This window comes from Triticum urartu, chromosome 7A (genome assembly GCF_056163025.1).
Source record: "Triticum urartu cultivar PI428250 chromosome 7A, HENAU_Tu73, whole genome shotgun sequence".
NCBI classification, from domain to species: domain Eukaryota; kingdom Viridiplantae; phylum Streptophyta; class Magnoliopsida; order Poales; family Poaceae; genus Triticum; species Triticum urartu.
In genome coordinates this window covers 430,782,959-430,808,761 of record NC_141879.1, presented here as the reverse complement: position 1 = coordinate 430,808,761, position 25,803 = coordinate 430,782,959, and the positions used below count along the sequence as shown (strand labels likewise).

Below are 25,803 nucleotides of genomic sequence, written 5' to 3'. Positions count from 1 at the left end.
GAGACATCCAGAAGTTCACCGGGTGCTTGGCCTCCCTAAACCGCTTCATCAGCCGGCTCGGAGAGAAAGCTCTCCCCCTCTACCGCCTCATGAAGAAGACCACTCACTTCGAGTGGAATGACCAAGCCGATCAAGCTTTTCACGAGCTGAAGAAGATGCTGGCCACGCCGCCTGTCCTGGCGGCGCCGACTGAGAAAGAGCCCATGCTCCTCTACATTGCCGCAACCACCCGGGTGGTCAGCACCGTCATCGTAGTCCAACGCCCAGAAGAAGGCCGAACCCAGCCGGTCCAGAGGCCGGTGTACTATTTGAGTGAGGTGCTGTCTACCTCAAAGCAGAACTACCCGCACTACCAGAAGATGTGCTACGGCGTGTACTTCGCCGCCAAGAAGCTGAAGCCCTACTTCCAAGAGCATCCCATCATGGTTGTATGCACCACCCCGCTGGCCGAGATCATAGGCAGCCGGGATGCATCCGGCTGGGTGGCAAAATGGGCCATCGAGCTGGCCCCTTACGCGATCTTCTACCAGCCTCGCACCGCCATCAAATCTCAAGCATTGGCCGACTTCCTCGTCGACTGGGCCGAGACCCAGTACCTGCCGCCGACTCCCGACTCCACTCATTGGCGCATGCACTTCGATGGGTCCAAGATGCGCACCGGCTTGGGAGCCGGCATCGTCCTCACCTCTCCCAAAGGCGACAAGCTCAGATACACGCTGCAAATCCACTTTGCCGCCTCCAACAATGTAGCCGAGTACGAGGCGCTCATACACGGGCTCCGGCTTGCCAAAGAGCTCGGCATTCGCCGGATCCTATGTTATGGCGACTCGGACTTAGTGGTCCAGCAGTCATCCGGTGACTAGGACGCCAAGGACGCAAATATGGCAAGCTACTGCTTCCTCGTTCAGCAGATCAGTGGGTATTTTGAAGGATGCAAGTTCCTCCACGTACCACGAGCCGACAACGAGCCAGCTGATGCTCTGGCTCAAATAGGCTCCACCCGGCAAGCAATACCAACCGGCGTCTCTCTACAACGCCTCCTCAAGCCATCTATCAAGCCGTCTCCAGAGTCCGATTCCATCTTCGTGCCGCGTGACCCCGACGCGGCCGGGTCCGTCTCGAAGAACCAAGCAGGTGGCCCGGGGACTTCGATAGTCGGCCAGGGGGTATCAGCAGGCGGCTCGGGGACTTCCATAGTTACGCCCGACCCGGGGACTGCCTCACCCGGCTCGGGGACTGCGGTAGTCGGCCCGGAGACTACACCAACACAACAAGCGGCGACCGACTCCAGCATTTCACCGCCCAGCCCGCCCGCCCTGGTCGCAGTAGCCGTTTTGGCAATAGAAGAAGTCGCAGCTCCGTCATGGGCTCAATCCATCCTCAACTTCCTAATAAACCAAGATCTGCCGGCTGATGAAGTAGAGGCAAGACAAGTCCAACACCGAGCCGGAGCATACACAATCGTCAACAGAGAGCTCGTCAAGCGCAGTGTCGCTGGAGTCCTCCAGTGATGCGTCGAGCAATGGAAGGGCATCGCAATCCTCAGAGACATCCACCAAGGAGAATGCGGCCACCATGCGGCCTCAAGATCACTTGTCGCCAAAGCCTTCCGCCATGGTTTCTTTTGGCCGACTGCTTTGAATGACGCCAAGGAGTTAGTTAAACATTGCAAAGGGTGCCAACTCTTCAGCTCCAAGCAACACATGCCGGCTTCAGCACTCAAGACCATTCCCCTCACTTGGCCCTTCGCCGTTTGGGGACTGGACATGGTGGGCCCATTCAAGACGGCGCGCGCGCGGCATGACACATTTGCTTGTCGCCGTGGACAAATTCACCAAATGGATTGAAGCAAAGCCGATCAAGAAGCTGAATGGGCCGACTGCCGTCACATTTATCGCAGATATAACAAATCGGTACGGCGTGCCACACAGCATCATCACCGACAATGGCACAAATTTCGCCAAGGGAGCCTTGGCACGTTTCTGCATGACGCAAGGCATCCGGTTGGATCTAGCATCCATCGCCCACCCGCAGTCAAACGGCCAGGTCGAGCGAGCCAACGGCCTCATCCTTTCCGGCATCAAGCCCCGACTGATCGTACCACTGGAGCGTTCAGCCGGCTGTTGGCTCGATGAGCTGCCGGCTGTCCTCTGGAGTCTGCGCACTACACCAAACAAGTCAACCGGCTTCACCCCTTTCTTCCTCGTGTATGGTGCTGAGGCGGTCATCCCAACTGACATCGAGTTTGACTCGCCTCGAGTAACCATGTACACGGAAGCGGAGGCCAAGGAAGCACGAGAAGACGGCGTCGACCTGCTGGAAGAAAGCCGGCTGTTAGCCCTCAGCCGGTCCGCCATCTATCAGCAGGGCCTGCGCCGCTACCACAGCCGGAAGGTCAAGCCAAGATCCTTCCAAGAGGGCGATCTTGTGCTCCGGCTAATCCAGCGCACAGCCAGCCAACACAAGCTCTCGGCCCCTTGGGAGGGCCCCTTCGTCATCAGCAGAGCCTTAAGCAACAACTCCTACTACCTGATCGACGCGCAGAAGCCGAAGGCACGAAAGAGAGACGACTCCGGCAAGGAGTCGGAACGACCATGGAACGCCAACCTCCTCCGAAGGTTTAACAACTGAAGTGCAGTATGTATCACGCTAACTTTTGTACTAAGTACGAGACAATAGGGCCCCCGAGGAGAGCTCGGTGACTGCCATCTTTTGTCTATAAATGAAAAGTATCATGCTTATGGCCTTGTCATTGCATTCACTTTTTTCCGTCCGGCACCGGGTTCGACTAGTCGGCCCGGGGACTGGCAGCCTGGAGTTATATTAGAAGTCCTACCCGCAGTCAGACAAGTAGTGTGCCGGCTCCCAAGCCTTCTCTTGCCAAAAGTCGCAGTTCGAAGAACCGGCTGTCCGGCTGGCAAGAGTTAAGGGCAGGAACGGGTGCCCACACGAAAAGCGGCTAGGGACTAACGGACTAATATAACAAAAGCCAGTTTTTTCCCACCGCCGACCGGCTACCAGAGTAGCCGGCCGGCCGGCTTCCATTCACTTCACTTCAATCCAAGAAAGCTCGAGTACTTGCCTCCCCAAAAGGGGAAGGCGGCAAAGGAAACAGCCTAAGGATAAAAAGCATACATGAATGGAAACCAAACATGCACAAGTTAATATTTACATAAAAGACCTTCAAAAGGCCAGCATTCAACATAGTTTGGATACACCCCTAGTGGGTGGAACTGCGGAAGCTTAATAAAATTGTTCAGAAGGCAACAAGCAGGAAAAACAAGGACGGCGGATTAAGCCGGCGGAGCGACTGACGAGCCGGGCAGGTCGGTGGAGACGACAGTGCCGGCTGGAGGAGTGGCCGGCTAGCGAACCTCGGCATGATCACCGCCTCCCGCAGAAGGCACGCTTGCGCGTGCCTCGTTGCTGGAGGCACGGTCAGGCTGAGGTTGGCTGGCTGTTCCACCGGCCGGCTCGACGTCTTCGCTTTCCTCTCCTTCGTCATCTTCGCCTTCATCGCTGGAGGCGATCTCTTCTACCGAGTCTTCACCCGCCGCCGGGTCCAGCCCGAACCACTCCTCCGGCTGGGCAACGCCATCGCCATTGATCTCAGGAGCGAAGACGCTGATGTCAGTACACTCGGCGATTGTCGATGCGCGCTGAGCGATAGCCGGCCGCACCTCCGCTAGCTCTTTGTCGGCCTACAGCCGCCAGGTGCGCAGCTGGTCCAGGTTCAGCCCCGGATACCAAGCTCGGACGAACTCTAGCGCCCACCCAGCTCCAAGCCGGGCCGCCGACGCCTTCCAGGCCTCGAAGCGGCCAACCGCAACCTCTAGCCAGTCGGCAGTCCGACTCGGGGTGCGGGGAATCGTCTCGCTTGGCCAGAGGGCGGCCAACACCTGCGCTCCGGCGCGCTGGAGGCGGCGGAGCATACGATGAGCCGGCTGTAGCCGCGCTTGGACCACCAAGAGTTGCTCTTCGAGCGACCGACTCGCGTCCGGCGCGACTTCAGCCACCGCCTGCCGGCGCGCTTCGCGATGGGCCTCGATGGTTTGGGCGGCGAAGACGGAGTAGCCAGGAAAGTAGTCTGCACAGAGAATAAAAAGCATCTCAAGTCAAAACACAAGTCAGGCGGGAAGGGGCAGACAAGGAGCGAGGAAAGCGGCTTACCGTCGATCAAATCCTCAATATGGCTAAAGCCTTCATTCAGCGCTTGCCTGGTCTCAGCCCAGCCCGCCGCTTCAGTCTCGAACTCGGCCTTCAGGGCGGCTTCGTTATCCCGCGCCTTCTTCAGAGCCGCCTTGTGGCTCTCCTCCTGGTCAGCCAGCTTCTTGGCCAGGCGGTCACGCTCCAGGACCAAGGCGTCATACTCGGTTTCCTTGGCACGAAGGGCGGCCTGCGCCTCGCTGAGCTGCCCCCTTAAGTCGGCATTGGCTTCTGCGAGCACAAAAGACAAAAGAAAAACCAGTAAGGTGAAGTCGTCAGGAAAGATTCGACCCGACTGCTCAGCAGTCGGCCCGAATCTCGGGGACTACACCCAGTGGGTGCGCTGACGCGCCCCCACAGGAGATGAACGAAACCAAGTACGTACTCCGGCTGCTGATCAGGTCTTCGGTTCTCCAACCCAGCTCCTGAGCCTGGGAGTTGAAGGCGGCAGCGCGGAGGTTATGATACTCCTGGAAGATTAGACAGGAGGCGAGAATAAGGTAGTCGTCAAGGAAGATCCGACCCGACTGCTCAGCAGTCGGCCCGAATCTCGGGGACTACACCCAGTGGGTGCGCTGACGCGCCCCCACGGAAGAAATCAAGAGAACAAAACAACCAAAGATAGAAGACTCACCCGGATGACGGCCCGTGTCGCAAGGAACTCCTGGGTGTACTGCTGCAGCGAGGCGGCTTGGGCCTGAAGCCGGTTCCGAACCTCTTGGGCCGCCACATTCAGCTCGCCCGTCCCGCCGCTGGGAGTCCACTCGGACGTGCCGGTGCTGGCCGCCTCCAAGGCCTCCGTCGTCTGGCTGGCACCCACAGCTCGGTGTGGCTCCGGCGCAGCGGTGCCTCCCCCTGCGTGCCGGCGCATTGCCGGCTGCACCTCGAGGCCGGCTCCTGCTTCCGGCTCACCCCCGGCCGGCTGCTCTGGAGCCGCAGCCGACTGGCCGCCTTGGCCGGCTCCGGTTGGCGCTGCCGGCGGCGCTCCCTCCACAAAGATCACGGAGTCCTCCCTCCGCTCTATCACCGGCGGTTCTTGGTCGACCTCCTCCAGCGGAGGCACAGGAATGTTGGGGACCACGGCGCGGAGGGGAATGACTAGCAGCAGAGGCTGGTTGTGCGAAGCCTCCGCCTCCGTCTCCGCAGCTGCCGCCTCCGCCCAGGCCTTGGCTGCTGCATCGGCCTGCTCCTTCGTCGCCTAGGCGGCCCTTTGCTCCGCCGCCTCCCGCTCCTCCCGCACCTCTCGTGCGTTCCGCTCCGTGGCCTCCCTGAGGTCGGCGCGGGGATCCACGCGGCGGGAGCCTGAAGACCCTCCAGTCGGCCCGACTACGGAGCCGCCCGGACCCCGCTCAAGGGAAAGCGGCGCCCTGTCCGGCGAGCAAAGAAAGGTTTAGAAGAGTTTTCAATCGAAAAGAACAACAATAAATATGTATCCAAGCATTCGACGACTTACGCTGAGATCGCCTGCGGCTGCTTCACCGCCTTGCAGAAGTGGGCCGCCTTCGCGGCCGCCTCATCTCGCTTGGTCACCGCCGTGGAAGCCTTGGACTTCTTCGGCCGGCTGCCGAAGAGGATCGACACGGCCCGGCGCTTCTGGGCGCCGCCGCCAGCAGCCGGCGCGGCGGACGAGCTCGCGCCTTGATGATCAGGCGCCGGCTGGCGGCGCGGGGCGACTTCGACCTCGGCATCATCCGGCCAGTCCTCGAAGCCGGCCGTGAGCCCCGCGCCTCCGGCCTCATCGCTTTCCCCCACGATGGCGTCTTCCATGGCGGCCGCTCCCAAGTCCGGGTCGTTGGCGTCGTCCACCGTGCGGTCAGGGACGAGATGGCACTCTATCCCTGCGGCCCCGGTCGTTGGCAGAAGGAGAGGGTTCTGCTAGGGGCAAACCGACTGATCAGAGGCCGGCTATCATGAGGCCGGCTACCAAAGGAAGAAAAGAAGAAAGAACTTACGACGGGCGGAGGGTTGGCGCGAGAGTACGGCCCCTTGCCGTACCGCCAATCCTCGGCGAGCTTGCAGTTGGAGATATAGTTCACCATGTAGGAGACCTCCGCATGAGGCATCTCCCTGGTGCTCAGCCGGCTTGGGTCGAAGCGGCCGCTCATCTGACAAACCATGCGAGGCCGGCTTTGGAGGGGAAGAACCCGGCGCTCCACGAAGGCGGCCACCAAGTCGGCTCTGGTCAGGCCCTCCGACTGGATCATCACCAGAAGCCGGGAGACGGCTGCGTTCTCGGCCTGAGACAATGACCTGGCCCGGTAGCTCCATGAAGGTCACCTCCCAGCCGGCGGGTCGGCTTCATAAGCCGGCAGGTTGACATAGTCGCCTTGCTGTTCGACATTCTTCACGTAAAAGTATGACTTCTGCCAGAGCTTCACCAACTGGATCAGCGGGATGGGCGGGAACGGGTTGTTCTCGCTCGCCCGCCTCATGGCAATAAAGGCTCCGCAGGGGGCGGGCACGCCCGCGACGACGGTGCCGAGCTTGCTTCGGAAGAATTCCGCCCAGAGCTCGAGCATGGGGAGGACCCCAAGGAAGCCTTCGCACAGCGTGACGAAGGCCGACAGCAGCATCACCGTGTTGGGCATGAGGTGATGCGGCTGGAGGTTGTAGAATTCGAGGAAGGCTCAGAGGAACCCGCTCGCCGGAAGGCCGAAGCCGCGCAGGCAGTGTGAGCGGAAGATCACCCGCTCGCCCTCCTCCGGTGCCGGCGAAATCTCCTTCTCCGGCGCTAGACGAACCCGAACGAAGTCCTCGCTGGGCAGGCATCGCGTCTGGCGGAGGAACTCGACGTGGTCCTCATGGACGTTGGAGCCATCCCATGAGCTTGACAGCGCCATGGGGCAACGCGGCGAGAAGCAAGACGATGCGGCGGCGGAACAGCGCAGCAAAGAGTTGCTGCGGGGAAGAGAAGAAGAAGGAGGTCGAGAAGGGGCGGAGTGAGGGAGAGCGCGCGAGCCTCTGCTGCTCCCCCTCCTCCTACTACTTATAGACCGCATGGCGGAGCCGAGGAGGCGCGGCGTGGGGGAACGTGGGGATCAACTACGCCCACTCCCCCACGTCCCGCGATTATTGAGCCTTGATGGCAGAATAAAACCGCCACGGGAAGGCGAGCGGTCCATGCGGGCCACGGAAGATCCATGCTCGGACCGAGGCCTGCGAGTGGCGGGCCCGGGCCTGCGGCGGCGTCCCGTCGCGCGCGTGCGTTGGCAGGATTTCCTCGCCACGTGGCCCGCGTTCCCGCATATGAGAAACGGAGCTTTTTCGAAGACGGCCTCGAAGCTCGCTCAACTTCAGGGACTACTGTCGGAGTAAGTGACCACGGGTAGCCCAGCCGGCTCCCCCTAGCCTTTCTGAAAAAATTACGAGCCGATCCGGCTCTCAAGAATCCAAGACATGGGGCCGCCTTCCCCTGGCCGGCTGTCTCCCAGACCGGCTATTGGAAGGCGGCCCGACTTCAGCTGTCATGAAGAAAGCCGCGGGAGGGCCGGCTCCGAGGAGCCGGCTGCGAGAAGGCCGACTCCAAGGAGGCGGCTCCCGTAAAGCGGTCAAGACCGTACCCTCGAAGTCTGCATCCACATAACGGCGATGTGACGAGGCGTGGCTACAGTGAAGCCTGCCACCCCCGAATCCCGGAGCGCGCCTGGCACAGTGCGCCGTACGGGTGGCCATGACCCGTCCGGCGCAGCACTGTTGCCACGATGACCCTGATGTCATCCACAACGAGCTACCAGTACGGCCCACGGGCGGTGGGCCCCTTCGGGCAGAGAGACACCCGAAGGCGGCCTGGCCTCCCCCAGTCAGCCCAAGACGGAGCCGACTCTCTCCAGCCGGCTTGCCACCCCCTCGAAGGGGACGCCCCATTAAGGAGACAAGACGCGGTGAGGCTACAGTGGTCACCCGCCGGACGGCAGCATTGTAGCCACGCTTACCTCGGTGAAGCCCTCGTCACCAAGATTGAGCAACAGTAACCAGCCACCGACAAGGCCCTGGACAGTGGGGCCTGCCTGTCGACCAAGGAGCCGGCAGCCGGCGGGATCCACCAGCCGGCGGGCCCCAGCAGCCGGCGCAGAAGCCGGAGAGCGAAGACACAGACGGCTGGGCCCCATGCCCAGCCGGATTACCATTGTACCCCCGGGGGGTAGGCCTATATAAACCCCCCGGGACACCCATGCAAGGGGATGGATCCCTGCTAGTTTTAGGCGCCACGTAGGGAGGAGAAGAGAGCAAGCAGAGCCCTTCTTCCTTCTCTCGCCAAACAGCTCAAGGAGCATCGTGTAGCTACTTGTTCATCTAGTGATCATGCGAAGAACCCGCAGAGCAGCAGTAGGGGTGTTATCTCCACGGAGAGCCCCGAAGCTGGGTAAGATTCGCCAGCGTGCATGTCTTTGCCTCATCCCGTTTCCAGGCACCGGCGATGTTTTACTGGCTCCCACAATGATAAGCCACCCATTGGCATATGTCGCACCTACCACCCGACATTCCCTTTGCCCTTTTTCTTGAAACTGGTGGTCTTATTGACCATCAACACTTGATGCTCCTTCTTGATTTCTACCTCCGCGGCTTTTAGCATTGCGAAGAGCTCAGGAATAGTCTTATTCATCCCTTGCATATTATAGTTTATCACGAAGCTTTTGTAGCTTGGTGGCAGTGATTGAAGAACTCTGTCAATGACACTATCAACAGGAAGATTAACCCCCAGTTGAGTCAAGTGATTATGATACCCAGACATTTTGAGTATATGTTCACTGACAGAACTATTCTCCTCCATCTTGCAGCTATAGAACTTATTGGAGACTTCATATCTCTCAATCCGGGCATTTGCTTGAAATATTAACTTCAACTCCTGGAACATCTCATATGCTCCATGACGTTCAAAACATCGTTGAAGACCCGGTTCTAAGCCGTAAAGCATGGCACACTGAACTATCGAGTAGTCATCAGCTTTGCTCTGCCAGACATTCATAAAATCTGGTGTTGCTCCTGCAGCAGGCTTGGCACTTAGCGGTGCTTCCAGGACGTAATTCTTCTATGCAGCAATGAGGATAATCCTCACGTTATGGACCCAGTCCGTGTAATTGCTACCATCATCTTTCAACTTTGCTTTCTCAAGGAACGCATTAAAATTCAACGGAACAACAACACGAGCCATCTATCTACAATCAAACATAGACAAGAAAGATACTATCAGGTACTAAGTTCATGATAAATTTAAGTTCAATTAATCATATTACTTAAGAACTCCCACTTAGAAAGGTATCCCTCTAATCCTCTAAGTGTCCACGTGATCCAAATCAACTAAACCATGTCCGATCATCAGGTGAGATGGAGTAGTATCAATGGTGAACATCAATATGTTGATCATATCTACTATATGATTCACGCTCGACCTTTCGGTCTCCGTGTTCCGAGGCCATATCTGTTATATGCTAGGCTCGTCAAGTTAAACCTGAGTATTCCGTGTGTGCAACTGTTTTGCACCCGTTGTATTTGAACGTAGAGCCTATCACACCCGATCATCACGTGGTGTCTCAGCACGAAGAACTTTTGCAACGGTGCATACTCAGAGAGAACACTTATACTTTGATAATTTAGTGAGGGATCATCTTATAATGCTACCGTCAATCAAAGCAAGATAAGATGCATAAAAGATAAACATCACATGCAACCAATATAAGTGATATGATATGGCCATCATCATCGTGTGCTTGTGATCTCCATCTTCGAAGCACCATCATGATCACCATCGTCACCGGCGCGAGACCTTGATCACCATCGTAGCATCATTGTCGTCTCGCCAATCTTATGCTTCCACGACTATCGCTACCGCTTAGTGATAAAGTAAAGCATTACAACACAATTGCATTGCATACAATAAAGAGATAACCATATGGCTCCTGCCAGTTGCCGATAACTCGGTTACAAAACATGATCATCTCATACAATAAAATTTAGCATCATGTCTTGACCATATCACATCACAACATGCCCTGCAAAAACAAGTTAGATGTCCTCTACTTTGTTGTTGCAAGTTTTACGTGGCTGCTACGGGCTTAGCAAGAACCGTTCTTACCTACGCGTCAAAACCACAATGATAGTTTGTCAAGTTGGTGCTGTTTTAACCTTCGCAAGGACCGGGCGTAGCCACACTTGGTTCAACTAAAGTTGGAGAAACTGACACCCGCCAGCCACCTGTGTGCAAAGCACATCGGTAGAACCAGTCTCGCGTAAGCGTACGCGTAATGTCGGTCCAAGCCGCTTCATCCAACAATATCGGCGAACCAAAGTATGACATGCTGGTAAGCAGTATGACTTATATCACCCACAACTCACTTGTGTTCTACTCGTGCACAACATCAACGCATAAAATCTAGGCTCGGATGCCACTGTTGGGGAACGTAGTATTTCAAAAAAAATCCTACGCACACGCAAGATCATGGTGATGCATAGCAACGAGAGGGGAGAGTGTTGTCTACGTACCCTCGTAGACCAGAAGCGGAAGAGTTAGCACAACGCGGTTGATGTAGTCGTACGTCTTCACGGCCCGACCGATCAAGCACCAAAACTACGGCACCTCCGAGTTTTAGCACACGTTCAGCTCGATGACGATCCCCGGACTCCGATCCAGCAGAATGTCGGGGAAGAGTTCCGTCAGCACGACGGCGTGGTGACGATCTTGATGTTCTACCGTTGCAGGGCTTCGCCTAAGCACCGCTACAATATTATCGAGGATTATGGTGGAGGAGGGCACCGCACACGGCTAATAGATCTCAAGGATTAATTGTTGTGTCTAGAGGTGCCCTTTGCCCCCGTATATAAAGGAGCAAGGGGGAGGGGCGGCCGGCCAGGAGGAGGCGCGCCAGGGAGGAGTCCTACTCCTACTGGGAGTAGCACTCCCTCATTTCCTTGTCCAACTAGGAGAGGGGGAAGGAAGGGAGAGAGGAGAGAAAGGAAAGGGGGCGCCGCCCCTCCCTCCTTGTCCAATTCGGACTAGAGGGGGAGGGAGCGTGCAGCCTGCCCTGGCCGCCCCTCCTCTGCTCCACTTTGGGCCCATGAGGCCCATTAACCCCCGGGGGGGTTCCGGTAACCCCCGGTACTCCGTTTTATATCCAATAACTCCCGGAACCATTCCTGTGTCCGAATACAGTCGTCCAATATATCAATATTTATGTCTCGACTATTTCGAGACTCCTCGTTATGTCCGTGATCACATCCGGGACTCCGAACAACCTTCGGTACATCAAAATATATAAACTCATAATGAAACTGTCATCGTAATGTTAAGCGTGCGGACCCTACGGGTTCGAGAATAATGTAGACATGACCGAGACACATCTCCGGTCAATAACCAATAGCGGAACCTGGATGCTCATATTGGCTCCTACATATTCTACGAAGATCTTTTATCGCTCAGACCGCATAACAACATACGTTGTTCCCTTTGTCATCGGTATGTTACTTGCCCGAGATTTGATCGTCGATATCTCAATACCTAGTTCAATCTCGTTACCGGCAAGTCTCTTTACTCGTTCCGTAATACATCATCCCGCAACTAACTTATTAGTTGCAATGCTTGCAAGGCTTATGTGATGTGCATTACCCAGAGGGCCCAGAGATACCTCTCCGACAATCGGAGTGACAAATCCTAATCTCGAAATACGCCAACCCAACAAGTACCTTCGGAGACACCTGTAGAGCACCTTTATAATCACCCAGTTATGTTGTGACGTTTAGTAGCACACAAAGTGTTCCTCCGGTAAACGGGAGTTGCATAATCTCATAGTCATAGGAACATGTATAAGTCATGAAGAAAGCAACAGCAACAAACTAAACGATCAAGTGCTAAGCTAACGAAATGGGTCAAGTCAATCACATCATTCTCCTAATGATGTGATCCCGTTAATCAAATGACAACTCATGTCTATGGTTAGGAAACATAACCATCTTCGATCAACGAGCTAGTCAAGTAGAGGCATACTAGTGACACTATGTTTGTCTATGTATTCACACATGTATTATGTTTCCGGTTAATACAATTCTAGCATGAATAATAAACATTTATCATGATATAAGGAAATAAATAATAACTTTATTATTGCCTCTAGGGCATATTTCCTTCACTTCTTGTCAAGTAAGATAGTCTCATAGAAGTCTTGTTGTTCCTTTGTATGGAACCTATAGTCCATAGCAGTCCTTCTCCTGGTGGCATATGGATCAGACTCTCTCCATAGACTTAAACCTGAATCCTTCCCGATTTTCATGTTCTCTGCAACTAGGTGAGCATCATTGTGATTTGGAAATTTGGGCTTCAACTTTCTCAAAACAACAGAATCATCTTTTTCTTCAGCAGCTTGAGGCACTGGGGCCTTGTTCTTCTCCTCAGCAGGGATGTTCCTGGTGCTCCTCTTGTGTTTTGGCTTTAGAGCTGGAGCAGCAGTCTTAGGAGTAGTCTTAGGCTTAGATGGAGCAGCCCCTGCCCTTATAGCATCTCCCATAAGCTTTTGAGCTTTGGGTGCTGGTGTTGCATCCTCTTCCTCTTCTTTAGAATCTTTCATTATTGAAGATCTCCCAAGCACAATGGCAGTGGTCTTCTTGACCCTTTCCTTTCTTTTCTTTTCCGCCACAACTTGTTCTTTGGGTGTAGATCCCAAAGTCTCTTGAGTGGATGTTTTGGCTTTTGACATGGGAACTCTCTTGGCAGGAACCTTTTGCTTCATTCCTGGCTTAGTGGCAGTAGCTGTGCCATATTCCTTTTTCAGGACTTTCCTCTTTGAGGTGGCCTCTTCCTCAACAGCCACATAGTCCTCATCCTCAAAATCTGAGGTTTTCTTCTTTCTGGTCCTGGTGGCTGCCTTAGGCAAGTTGCTGGGTGTACTTCTGCTTCCTTCATCAAAGCTGCTAGAGGGACTAATGCCCTCACTCATGTTCACTTGCTCCTCAGACTTGTTCTGACTGTCACTCTGATCTGAGATGATGCAAACACTGACAGCAGACCCTGTGAATAGATTATAGATGAGGTAGATTTGATAAGCATCACAAAGTACAGAGGTTTTTGCAAAAGAATGAGTTAAAAACTTAGTTTTAGTTTTTCACAAAAGCATTTCGGATCTACCGATTTGCACACTCGGTGATACCGAAGCAGCTTTTGGAACCTAAACTAGTGAACTCGGTCAGACCGAGTCATAGTTCGGTGGCACCGAGACTGCTAGGGTTTCACAAAGTATTGAACTCGGTCACACCGATTTGCAATTCTCGGTCAGACCGAGAATCACATGTGCAATGGCCTTAGCCAAATCGGTAGAACCGATTTCAACAACTCGGTCGGTCCGAGATGGTTTCGGCGGAAACCTAACCCTAAATTTTCAATCCACGACTAAACTACGAAGTGATTTCGCTGGATAGAGTGATCTCAATCATGGCAAGATACATGGCTAAACAATGTGCTACAAATCGGAGGGGGAATAGCATAAGGATCAAGTCCATACCCTAGTGCGGCGATGGACTTGCTACGGCGGCAACGGCGGAGATGATTCCCGTTGAAGGCGGCGGAGACCAGCGGTGGGAGGCAGCTGGCGATGAGGAGGATGATCCGGAGACCCAGGAAGGCAGAGCAGGCTGAGCGTGGGCGAAGAGGTTCAGAAATTTTTCCAAATTTTGGGCCGCGGATATATATAGCCTGACTGTGTCGGTGTGACCGAGTGGAACAACTCGATGGCACCGAGATTCATAACTGCAAGCAGTTACTGAAACTCGGTGTGACCGAAAAGTTCAAATCGGTTGCACCGAGATTGAAAACCTAGATCGACTTAGTGATCTCAGTATGACCAAAATGGATGAATCGGTTAGACCGAAACGCACAAAGAAGTTTTGGATTTTTAAGTCTATGACGAATCGGGGACTCCGAGTGCTCCTCACACAGAGTGGTTCGAATCTGACTTGATCAAACTTTGTGGTGTAGCATGAATAGAGTTTGAGACGAGAAAAGCATAGATAGCTAGAGAAGGTTCTTAGGCATTCTTGTCCATCCACTTGGCAAAAGAAAAAGGAACCAAACAATCAGAACAACAAGTGGATGTCCTCGAATGAGTAAATTATGCAACCAACATGCTCACACAATAAAATGACAAATGAAATATGTGGCAAAACATGCACAACCAATTCTAGCATCTATCAGGCAATTGGCGATGACTAGGTCATCTATATATGAGTATATTGACTTAGGAGTCAAATGAGAACATTTGATCATAGGTCATACTCATCGTTTAAGCACAAATGGGGTTACCATTTTTACATAATGCGTTGTTGTGTTCACACCATTAGAGTTGCTTTAGCTCAATTTTAGAGTAAAGCTCCCCCTAGATGTGAGATCCCCCCTAAGAGGGATGAACTAACCTTGGGTTTTGTCGATGATGACTTCATGTAGGTGTTGAAGATGTGGATGCTCAATGTTGATGTAGATCATTTGGAGCAATCCTTTGGAGTGAGTTGCACTTTCAATACCTACACGGGTTAGTCCCACAAGGAACAAACAGGATATCCATAGACATAGAGTGATGCACGCACAAGATGATGTCTATGAAAACATTAGGTTACCTTGTCCCTTGTCTTACCAACAAGAGGGTTTGTGACTCCTTGAACTAGTGCAAGATGTGGAAGTTGATTCCAGTTGTTCTTGCCAAAATGATAAGAGTGAAGTATGTTGGCGGAGTCACCCTCAAGAACTCTCTAGTTCTTCTTATTCGGGATCCACATCATCTTGATGGGAATCCTTGGAGTTGTAGTCGTACTTGATGAAGTAGAACTTGATGTAGTCTTGGTAACCCACTTGACCAAGGCCTTGGGTGCTTCTTCAAATGCATCAATTTCCTCTTGAAGCTTATCCTTGCCTTTTTGCTTGTGGTCTTGTGGTGGAAGATCATCTTGAGCTTGTGTCCCTTTGAAGGAAGTAGGATCATACTTCTCTTGTTGAGGAACAAACTTCATCTTGGGGTATTGATCTTCTTCCCACTCAACTCCATTGGCATTAAACTTTCGTTCAAAACCAACACCTTGGTTCTTCCGGTGCCTTCCTTCCTTGCGTACAATTTCCTCGAATTGCTTACTCCCGGCAAGGCTCTTGTAAACACCTTTCTCTATAATTCCCTTTAATAAGCTATTTTCTTGCTCAAGTGTAACTTGGCTAAGAGAATCATTAGTGGAATCAAGAGAACTACTAGAAGAAACAACTTAGATTTAGCATGATTATTGTTACTACTAGAGGAAGAACCTTTCTTGTTCTTGCTACTAGACTTGACTTGAGGCATGTAAGTGGATAAGAGTAAACGCTTGGCAATGTAAGAAGAACTTTTCTTGCGAAGATCAGCATTGATTGCCTTTAAGAACTCATGCTCTTGCTCAAGGTTGAGCTTTTCAAAACATAAATTCTCACGAGTCCTTAAAAGTTCTCGATGATCTCCTAAGATAGTTTCATGAGCTAACTTAAGAGTGTTTAGTTCTTTAGTTAGAAACTCAATCTTCTCCTCATCATTATCATTCTTTTATCTTGATTAGCATGATTAATTGACGTTTCATCATAGTATTCATCACTAGAGTTATCAACAAGTAAATCATCATCACCTAACAAGTCATCTTCATCACTATTGAAATCAACATACTCGGGGTGTGATACCTTTGGGCCTTTAGCCATGAAGCATCTTCCAAGTCCTTCATTTGGTGAATCAAATATGCTGTAGGAGTTGGTTGACACAAGTGCTAGACCGGCAACACCTTCATCTTGAGTATATTCGGAGTCGGAGTGATAGCTTCTCTCGGAGTGATTGTCGGAATCGGAGTCGGATACCCATTCACCAACATGAGCTTGATGTATTCGTTTTGTGTAGTTCCTTGATGACTTGTCCTTCCTATCCGAATCTTTGCTTCTCTGGGATGTTCTTCGTTCATAACGATCATCTCTACTCCTTCTCTCTCTTGATGGTGATTCTTCTCTTCTACTTCTTTCTTTTTGGAGAATCTTCTATTCTTTTGTAGGGTGCCGTACACTCATTGAAATAGTGTCCGGGTCTTCCACAATTGTAGCAATTTTGCTCTCGACTAGAAGATCTCTTGTCATTGTAAGACCTTGACTTGGAACTTCTCTCTTTGCTTCTACTATTGTAGAACTTGTTGAAGTACTTCACCATTAGGCTCAATTCTTCATTGAAGGTTTGTTTCTCACTTGATGACGTGGGAGCTTCACATGAGGCTTTGTAAACACCACTTGACTTGTTATGGAGCTCCTCCTTATCCTTGAGTGACATCTCATGAGCAACAATTCTTCCAATGACTTCCGTTGGCTTGAGATCTTTGTAATTGGGCATCATTTGAATCAACGTACATACGGTATCATATTTTCCGTCCAAATCTCTTAGGATATTCTTGATGATGAATTTGTCGGTCATCTCTTCACTTTCTAAGCCGGCAATCTCATTTGTGATAAGAGCAAGCCTAGAGTACATTTCAGCGACACCTTCACCATCCTTCATTTTGAACTTGTCAAGCTGACTTTGAAGCACATCCAACTTGGATTCCTTGACGGAGTTGGTACCTTCATGCATATCAATCAAAGTGTCCCAAATTTCCTTTGCATTCTCAAGACGGTTGATTTTGTTGAATTCTTCGGGGCACAATCCGTTGAAGAGGATATCACAAGATTGAGCATTGTATTGCAGCATCTTCAACTCTTCCGTGGTGGCTTCACGGTTTGGTTCTCTCCCATCAAAGAATTCACCTTGCAAGCCAATACACACAATAGCCCATACGGCGGGGTTATGTCCAAGAATATGCATTTTCATCTTATACTTCCAACTAGCAAAATTAGTACCACCAAAGTAAGGACCTCTATGGTGGTAATTTCCCTCGCTAGACGCCATACTCTCCTAGGTTGTGAAACCAAGGCTATGACTTCCAAAAGCTATGAAAATCAAAGCAAATGGAGACCAAAGCTCTGATACCACTTGTAGGATCGAAAGTATGTCTAGAGGGGGGGGGGGTGATTAGACTACTTGACCAAATAAAAACTTATCCTTTTCTCAGTTTTAGTTCTTGGCAGATTTTAGCAACTTTGGACAAGTCAAGCAATTTAACACAATTCAAGCAAGCATGCAAAGAGTATATGAGCAGCGGAAAGTAAAGCATGCAACTTGCAAGAATGTAAAGGGAAGGGTTTGGAGGATTCAAACGCAATAGGAGACACAGATGTTTTTGTCGTGGTTCCGATAGGTGGTGCTATCGTACATCCACGTTGATGGAGACTTCAACCCATGAAGGGTAACGGTTGCGCGAGTCCACGGAGGGCTCCACCCATGAAGGGTCCACGAAGAAGCAACCTTGTCTATCCCACCATGGCCGTCGCCCACGAAGGACTTGCCTCACTAGCGGTAGATCTTCACGAAGTAGGCGATCTCCTTGCCCTTACAAACTCCTTGGTTCAACTCCACAATCTTGTCGGAGGCTCCCAAGTGACACCTAGCCAATCTAGGAGACACCACTCTCCAAGAAGTAACAATGGTGTGTTGATGATGAACTCCTTGCTCTTGTGCTTCAAATGATAGTCTCCCCAACACTCAACTCTCTCTCACAGGATATGGATTTGGTGGAAAGAAGATTTGAGTGGAAAGCAACTTGGGGAAGGCTAGAGATCAAGATTCATATGGTAAGAATGGAATATCTTGGCCTCAACACAAGTGTAGGTGGTTCTCTCTCAAAAAAGTAAGTTGGAAGTGTAGGTTTGTTCTGATGGCTCTCTCCGCGAATGAAGAGGTGGTGGAGGGGTATATATAGCCTCCACACAAAATCTAACCGTTACACAACTTGCCAATCTCGGTGGGACCGAATAGTTAAACTCGGTCGGACCGATTCAGCAAAGCTAGTGACGACATGCAACTCGGCAGGACCGATATGATTAGGGTTAGGGCATAACGTAATCTCGGTGAGACCGATTTCACAAACTCGGTGAGACCGATTTTGGTAATAAGCTAACCAGAGAGTTGGTCAGGTAAACTCGGTGGGACCGATCGCTCATTTCGGTGAGACCGAAACGTTACGAAGGGGAAACAGAGAGTTTACATTGCAATCTCGGTGGGACCGATTGCTCATCTCGGTAAGACCGAAATGTTACGAAGGGAAACAGAGAGATTACAATCCCATCTTGGTGAGACCGAGATCCCTATCGGTGAGACCGATTTGCCTAGGGTTTGTGGCAGTGGCTATGACATTTGAAACTCGGTGGCGACGGATAGAAAGAATTGGTGGGGCCGAGTTTGACTTTTGGTTTAGGTCATATGTGGATGTGAGAAAGTAGTTGAGGGTTTTGGAGCATATTACTAAGCATTTTGAGCAAGAGCCTCATTAAGCAACACCTTATCCCTCCTTGATAGTATTGGCCTTTCCTATAGATTCAATGTGATCTTAGATCACTAAAATAGAAAATGTAGAGTCTTGAGCTTTGAGCTTGAGCCAATCCTTTGTCCTTAGCATTTTGAGGGGTCCACTTTTCTCATCCATGCCATGCCAATCATTGAGCTTTCCTGAGATATTAATCTTGAAATAGCATTAGCTCAATGAGCTATATGTTGTTAGGAATTACCAAAACCACCTAGGGATAGTTGCACTTTCAAATACCTAGTTCAATCTCGTTACCGGCAAGTCTCTTTACTCGTTCCGTAATACATCATCCCGCAACTAACTCATTAGTTGCAATGCTTGCAAGGCTTAAGTGATGTGCATTACCGAGTGGGCCTAGAGATACCTCTCCGACAATCGGAGTGACAAATCCTAATCTCGAAATATGCTAACCCAACAAATACCTTCAAAGACACCTGTAGAGCACATTTATAATCACCCAGTTACGTTGTGACATTTGATAGCACACAAAGTGTTCCTCCTGTAAATGGGAGTTGCATAATCTCATAGTCACAGGAACATGTATAAGTCATGAAGAAAGCTATAGCAACATACTAAACGATCGAGTGCTAAGCTAACGGAATGGGTCAAGTCAATCACATCATTCTCCTAATGATGTGATCCCGTTAATCAAATGACAACTCATGTCTATGGCTAGGAAACATAACCATTTTTGATCAACGAGCTAGTCAAGTAGAGGCATACTAGTGACACTCTGTTTGTCTATGTATTCACACAAGTATTATGTTTCCAGTTAATACAATTATAGCATGAATAATAAACATTTACCATGATATAAAGAAATAAATAATAACTTTCTAATTGCCTCTAGGGCATATTTCCTTCACCTGAGCCGTTGGATGCTCGTTCATCCAGGTCGTCTCCTTCCTTCTCATCTCTGTCCGCGTTTCAGATCCGAAGAAACACCGCAGGCCATGGCGGCCGCCCCGTCATCGCCGCGTCGTGCAACACAGCGCCCGGCTACCCTCCCCCGTTTGTCGCCGTCGACAGCCGCCGCCGTGCTCTCTGCTGCCGCTCGCCGTCGACAGATGCCCATGTTTCATTGATAAAATGCAGCTCGCCTGCCGACTGGTTCCAGCCCGTGCCACCGTGGTTGCAACATCCCTGAGCCACCACCACCGCCTCCGCTCATCGCCGTTGTTCGGTTCGCACCACCGTGTCCTCAACAAAAAAAGCAAAAACACAAAACTCCATTAGTTTGTCAGTAGTAGCAAAATCACATGCTGGTTGCAGCAAAAAAAACCGAATCCAACAAAATGACCCAAAGTTGCGCTGGTTGCTGCAAATTTCTATGTATCCTTCCAGCAAAAATTCTTACGGGTTCCAGCAATTTTTTTGCCGGTTCCAACAAAACACATCTCAACACCGTCCCATTGCATCACCAATCGATAGCGGATGCAACTTTTTCTCCGCCCGGTTCCAGCAAAAAATCGTATGGTAGTAGCACCATACCTCATCGTCTTTACCCCGGCAGCTGCTTGGTTGCAGCAAAAAAAGAAGATGGTTCCAACATCTCCAGGATCTGGTTCCAGCAAAAAAACTCCCTGGTAGTAGCACTGTACCTCGTCGTCTTCACCACCGGTGGCTGCTGATTCCAGCAAAAATGGATGATGGTTCCAGCTCCAGGGAACACTACTTCCAGCATATCGTGTGGCCGGTTGCAGCTTTCCAGTCAGTGGGTTCCAGCACCTCTTGTATATTCGCCTTGCCGGTTTTCGTTCATCGCTGGAACGGTTCCAGCATCGCCACCATCAGCTGGGATGCAGCTCTCACGACAGGAAAACGAAAGCCAGCCATGGCTACTAGCGCGTCCGGCTGCGACGGCCATGGAGAAGAGCGCTCGAAGCCAACCATGGCGTTCACTTCGCAGTTGCCGCAAGGTTGCTTGGAGCGGTCAGGGCGCGTCGACGACGATCTTTTTGGTGCCCCTCCCGGTCGTATTTTGCTGCAGGGAAGAAGAAAGGGGATGAGCAGTGGAGGAGATGAAAGGCAGAGAAGAAACACGGCACGACGAGGGAAATGGCTGAAGGTAGGGGATGGAATGCAAAAGGATAAGATAAGAAAGGGGCGGTCCGCGCGGGTCCACCAGAATACATGCGTCTCGCGCAGGGTGGCTTCTCATGGATGCACGACGCCGGCGTGACGCGCGTCCGACGAAAGATTCGTACGGTGCACCATTCTTAAACGTTTCCCTTTGGATAAAGGGGTGCTAACAACGTTGGCTTCCGAACATGGTTCAATTGGGTATTTTTCATCTAAAAGCGGTTTGGATTAATAATCATGAAAAACAAACACAGAGCCGTCGGCTCACTTGGCAAAGCGTCCTCCACCGTTGGATCTAGGTCACCCGGACCACCTACAGCCCTATAAAAGCTCTTCTTTCTCCCCAGCCCTCACTTCCCTTCGGCGCCGCCTCGTTACAGACAGCGGGAGCGAAAGAGCAAGCGGCGAGAGAACTCCGGGAGAGGGCGGCGAGATGGTGCAGAGGCTGACATACCGAAAGCGCCACAGCTACGCCACCAAGTCGAATCAGACTCGCGTCGTCAAGACCCCAGGTTAGGGAGATCAGCGGCGCCTGCTTTTGCTCGCTCCTGTGTTTTAGTCTTGAAACTGTCTGGATAGTATTGCTGCTGCTCGTGTATGTGTTGGATTTAGGCTTGAATTTTACATGTGTCCTTACCGCTCCCTTGACAGTTCATCTTGGGTAAAAAAATTTGGGGTCTTCTTCCAGGATCTCAACTCAAGAGTTTTCTTGATGTGTTACTGATTATTAGGTGGGAAGCTTGTCTACCAGTACACCAAGAAGCGGGCGAGTGGGCCAAAATGCCCGGTTACCGGCAAGAAGATCCAAGGAGTATGTGTTCCATTCTCCATTTTTTAACCTGTAATTTCATTAGATTTCATGCGTTGTATGCACCATGCGCTCAGATACAACCTGCATTTCAGCGAAGTGGTTGCTGATATAAATACATACAGTTAAAATCCAAACAAAAAACCCTACATTTGAGTCTTGCCCCATGGAATGTGCCAATGTTTTCCTTCAGATTTTTTCGTTTGATGTTGATGTGTGAAGTGGGGATTACTATTGTTGAAGCAGTGCTAATTCTTGCTGAATCATGTTCTATACCTTTGGGTATGCTCAATTTGTCAGCTCTGACCATACTGCGGGTGAATTTACCGTTCATAGACTGATTTATTAAATTAAACTGTCTATGTTAGCTAATTTTGAATTATGAGTTTGGTACGTCCTTGTACTTTGCATGCTGTGTCAATTGTGTGCTGTTTTTTGTTGGTAAATCGCATTGCTATTTCTTCCCATACTGTATCCTTTGATTCGTCTCTCTTAATTGTGTTCTTGTCTGGAAACCAATTCTTCTCGTGATATGAACATGGTTTTTGACTGTTTGTTCTCTCTTCCAATGCTTCAGTGTATAACTCTGTAATTTATGCTTAGTGGGTTATTATGCATTTGTATTTTGAATCTAGCATGAACTTTATACTGTCAGTTCAGCTTCATTTTTGTTGCTGAGAGCATTTTCTGACATATTAGTAGGGGTATGATTACAGTAAAACATGACAAGCATATGTCCTAATTTTATGTGAATTAGGCCTAATCTTCTCTATGAGGTCCTTGCAATATCATATTATCATTTGCTTAGGTTTGTTGTAGAAGCCTCATTGTGATATCTGTCTGGTGGCTCCTTTTGTTTTTTGCATTTGCACTCACCACAAAGTTGTACTACTCAGATGGTGTATTCTTGCATAGTTCAAATGATAATATTTTTTGATTACTATGATGTTAGTCCAAAAATCTTCTCTTTTAACTAGCAATCTTCTGACTTTTACTTCATATTTCTGTACTTTTATGTGGAAGGGTCCCTTTACTTTTCGAAGGACTACATTCTTTGTGATTTGCTTATTGAGGGGTGTCCACCATATGTGCATTATGTTCATACTTTGTGGAGATAGTCATTAGTACCATTTGTCTACTCTTATGTGCTGGGCGCTTATGCTTGGAGTGGTTGTAAAATTTGTGTGGCCACCGGTGCTTAGCTATTTTACACCCGTTCCAAACAACCCCTAATAGGTATCATTGAGCCATTTACAAGTGAAATCATGTATGCTTGTAATCGTGAACTGCTGCTGGACCACTTCTACCTACAGTAGGTATATGCTATATATGCTGCTAGATAGTGGTGGGTAAATACCGCAGATAGAATAGCAAGTTCCCGCTGAATCATAAGTTTATGCCTCGCCTTGTTGGTACATTATACTGCCTTAGTAACCACCATGGCATTTTCTCATTCTCATGGAAGTTTGACATGCTAAACTGCAGATCCCACACCTGAGGCCTACTGAGTACAAGAGGTCCAGATTGTCGAGGAACAGGAGGACTGTGAACCGTCCTTATGGTGGTGTTCTGTCTGGTCCTGCAGTCAGGGAGAGGTAACCATCATTCAATCAAAACAAGTGATACTTGATATATTTACTGGTGAGCTAAGCTGATTTTTTTCGTGCTGTGCAGGATCATTAGGGCGTTTTTGGTGGAGGAGCAGAAGATTGTGAAGAAGGTGCTTAAGATCCAGAAGACCAAGGAGAAGACCACCAAGAGCTAAACAACTGGGCGAGATAGGCGTCGCGGTGATGTTTTGTGTTTCTCCGAATTTGTTTTAAGCAATCAAGAATTTTCTCTCTTGGGATTTGCAGAATCCTGGTTCTAGTATGTGAGGTTTGATGTGCTTCTCTAGATTTTGCGCCTGGTTCTCTATGGATGCTTAGCCTTTGATGCAAGAGCTTTTGGGCTCCAATTCGGCTTAGATGCTCTTGAGCTGCTTAGCTCAGTTAACGCTGCCAGGCTTTATTTGTCACACCAGTTTGCTGTGCCCTATTCTGCTTTCATGCATTTTGGACGCTTAAGTCCCAAAGGCCCCGCTCCGCCCTGATCTTCTCCGCTGCCCAAACTACCGGCTAGCAGCAGGTTCTTCCTACTTCGTTCTTTGCAAGAACAAGAACGGGGAGCAAGATTACAGTGCCAAGGCAAAATCTGACGTAAATTAACCAACCGCTTGTGCTACCGTCTAGGGAATCAAACACATCCTTATAATAACTGCCACAAACAACAATGGCAACTCGGGTAAGAATTTGTAAATCTAGTTAAAAATGAGTATAGTAGGACTGGAGTTAACCTACTTATAATGCAACTGCTAGAAGAACTAGGACTAAAGCCACCATTCACAACACACGACAACATACAAAGTTGCACTCTCCATGAAGATAGACACAGTAACAAATAAAGTGGGGTTTGCTATGGTAAATTACCATCACCTCTGTTGTTATTTACACTGGTTACACTAGACCATAAAGGTGTAAACGCTCTTATATTTTTTTTTACAAAGGGAGTACATGGCTCCACTACCATCGCGAACACAAGGACTGGGCAAGTGATGTACCCCAACGCTCACACTCCTCCGTCGCACCCGGCTCCACAAACCATTCGCAAGCAAGCCAACTTGCGCACGCTTGCTTCAAAGACTATGGTAAAGGTGCTTCAACAACGACGTCTCCAATAAATATCTGCCAAATTTTGAGTTATTTGTACTACTTGGAACCATCACAAGTTGTTACTATCTTCATCCAGAATATCTATATGTTCAGAATTCCATGCAACATTATGTAGAGTGCTGATACAACAGTAAGTCACAAATTGCGTAGTAAGATTCCTAAATTTGACGGAAAAGCAACGGGGCTTCCTTGATGGGAAGGGTAGGTTTCTCACGTGTCAATAATCGATGCAAATTGGTAGAACCGTTATTGATCTCCCAAATCAGACAATCTTCAAAAAAATTGCGTATTTCATGTCTAAAGGGTTGAGTTCTCACCCTTTTCACCATATGGATTCCAGGGATGCAAATGTAGCTATACCGAATAATGATCGAGTCATGTTGATCGGAGAGAGTTAGAACGTATATATGTAAGGGAGCTTACCCAAGCTCCCTATACAAGTGGCACACAAGGCATGATGTCGGTTGGTATCCCATAAAAGAGGAGCATGTACATATAGTGACCAGGTAAAATACAACACATATACATGTTTAACACCCCCCCGCCCCTCAGCCTAAACACCGCTCAGAAGGATGTTCAGGCTACGACGAAGACTGATGAATACCATGGTAGGCAATCCCTTGGTGAAAACATCAACAAACTGGGAGCTCGATGGTACATGTTGAACCTTTGCCTCGCCAAGAGCAACACGATCACGGACAAAGTGAAGATCGATTTCCACATATTTGGCACGCTGATGTTGCATCGGATTATACGGGAGATATGTCGCACTGGTGTTGTCACAATATACCAATGTGGCGCGTGTTGGAGGGTGATGTATTCCATGCAGTAATTTCCACAACCAACATGATTCAGCAATACAATGTGTGACAACACTGTACTCCACTTCTGCACTCGACCGAGAAACGGTGGGCTGTCATTTCGAGGATCAGGAGATCAAGTTGGATCCAAGAAAGGCACAAAAGCCCGAGGTGGATCGACGTGTGTCCGGGTACCCTGCCGAATGAGCAATGAAATCGGTTACAAGCTCATGTGAGGTGGACCGAAATAGTTGAAGCCCAAAGTGAGATGTTCTGCGATTGTAGCGTAGAATACGCTTTATGAGTTCCATGTGTGCATCACGGGTGTTAGGGCATGTCTCTCTCTAAGTAGTTTTGGTGATTGATAACAATACATTTGTGGACTAATCATGTGCATTGAGCATTTCAGATATTCATTCATTGGCACGAGACGATTCCTTCCCCTCGGAGCTCAAAGTGAAGACGGTGTAGTCTCTTTCATTTCGGTTTTGGTGGACTTGAGTCGTAGGAGACACCGTACTATCAAGAGGGGGTCCGTATCGGAAAGGCTAGGGTGGAATCAACACGTACACATCTATCTCGCACCCCCAGCTCCTTTCCTCTTCCTTGGAGTATACCGATATCGCGGAAGTGGCACATGGGAGGAGCCAGCGGCAGTACCGTCGGTCCGGAGCGGTAGTACCGCTTACAGCCACAAGCGATAGTGCCACTGTTTCGCAGCGGCAGTACCGCTCGTGGCCCTCAACGGCAGTGCGGCTCCAATATCGCTCTGGTA

General features: G+C 50.1%; 1 protein-coding gene across 1 annotated transcript; it reads left to right on the top strand.

Moving 5' to 3' along the window:
• Positions 1-21,047: 21,047 nt before the first annotated feature.
• On the top strand, positions 21,048-23,534 carry LOC125522413 (large ribosomal subunit protein eL34-like). The gene is made up of 4 exons (XM_048687476.2): positions 21,048-21,221; positions 21,441-21,520; positions 23,003-23,112; positions 23,192-23,534. The coding sequence occupies exons 1-4, from the start codon at positions 21,143-21,145 to the stop codon at positions 23,280-23,282; spliced, it is 360 nt and encodes a 119-aa protein (XP_048543433.1). The 5' UTR covers positions 21,048-21,142; the 3' UTR covers positions 23,283-23,534.
• The last annotated feature ends 2,269 nt before the right edge of the window (positions 23,535-25,803 follow it).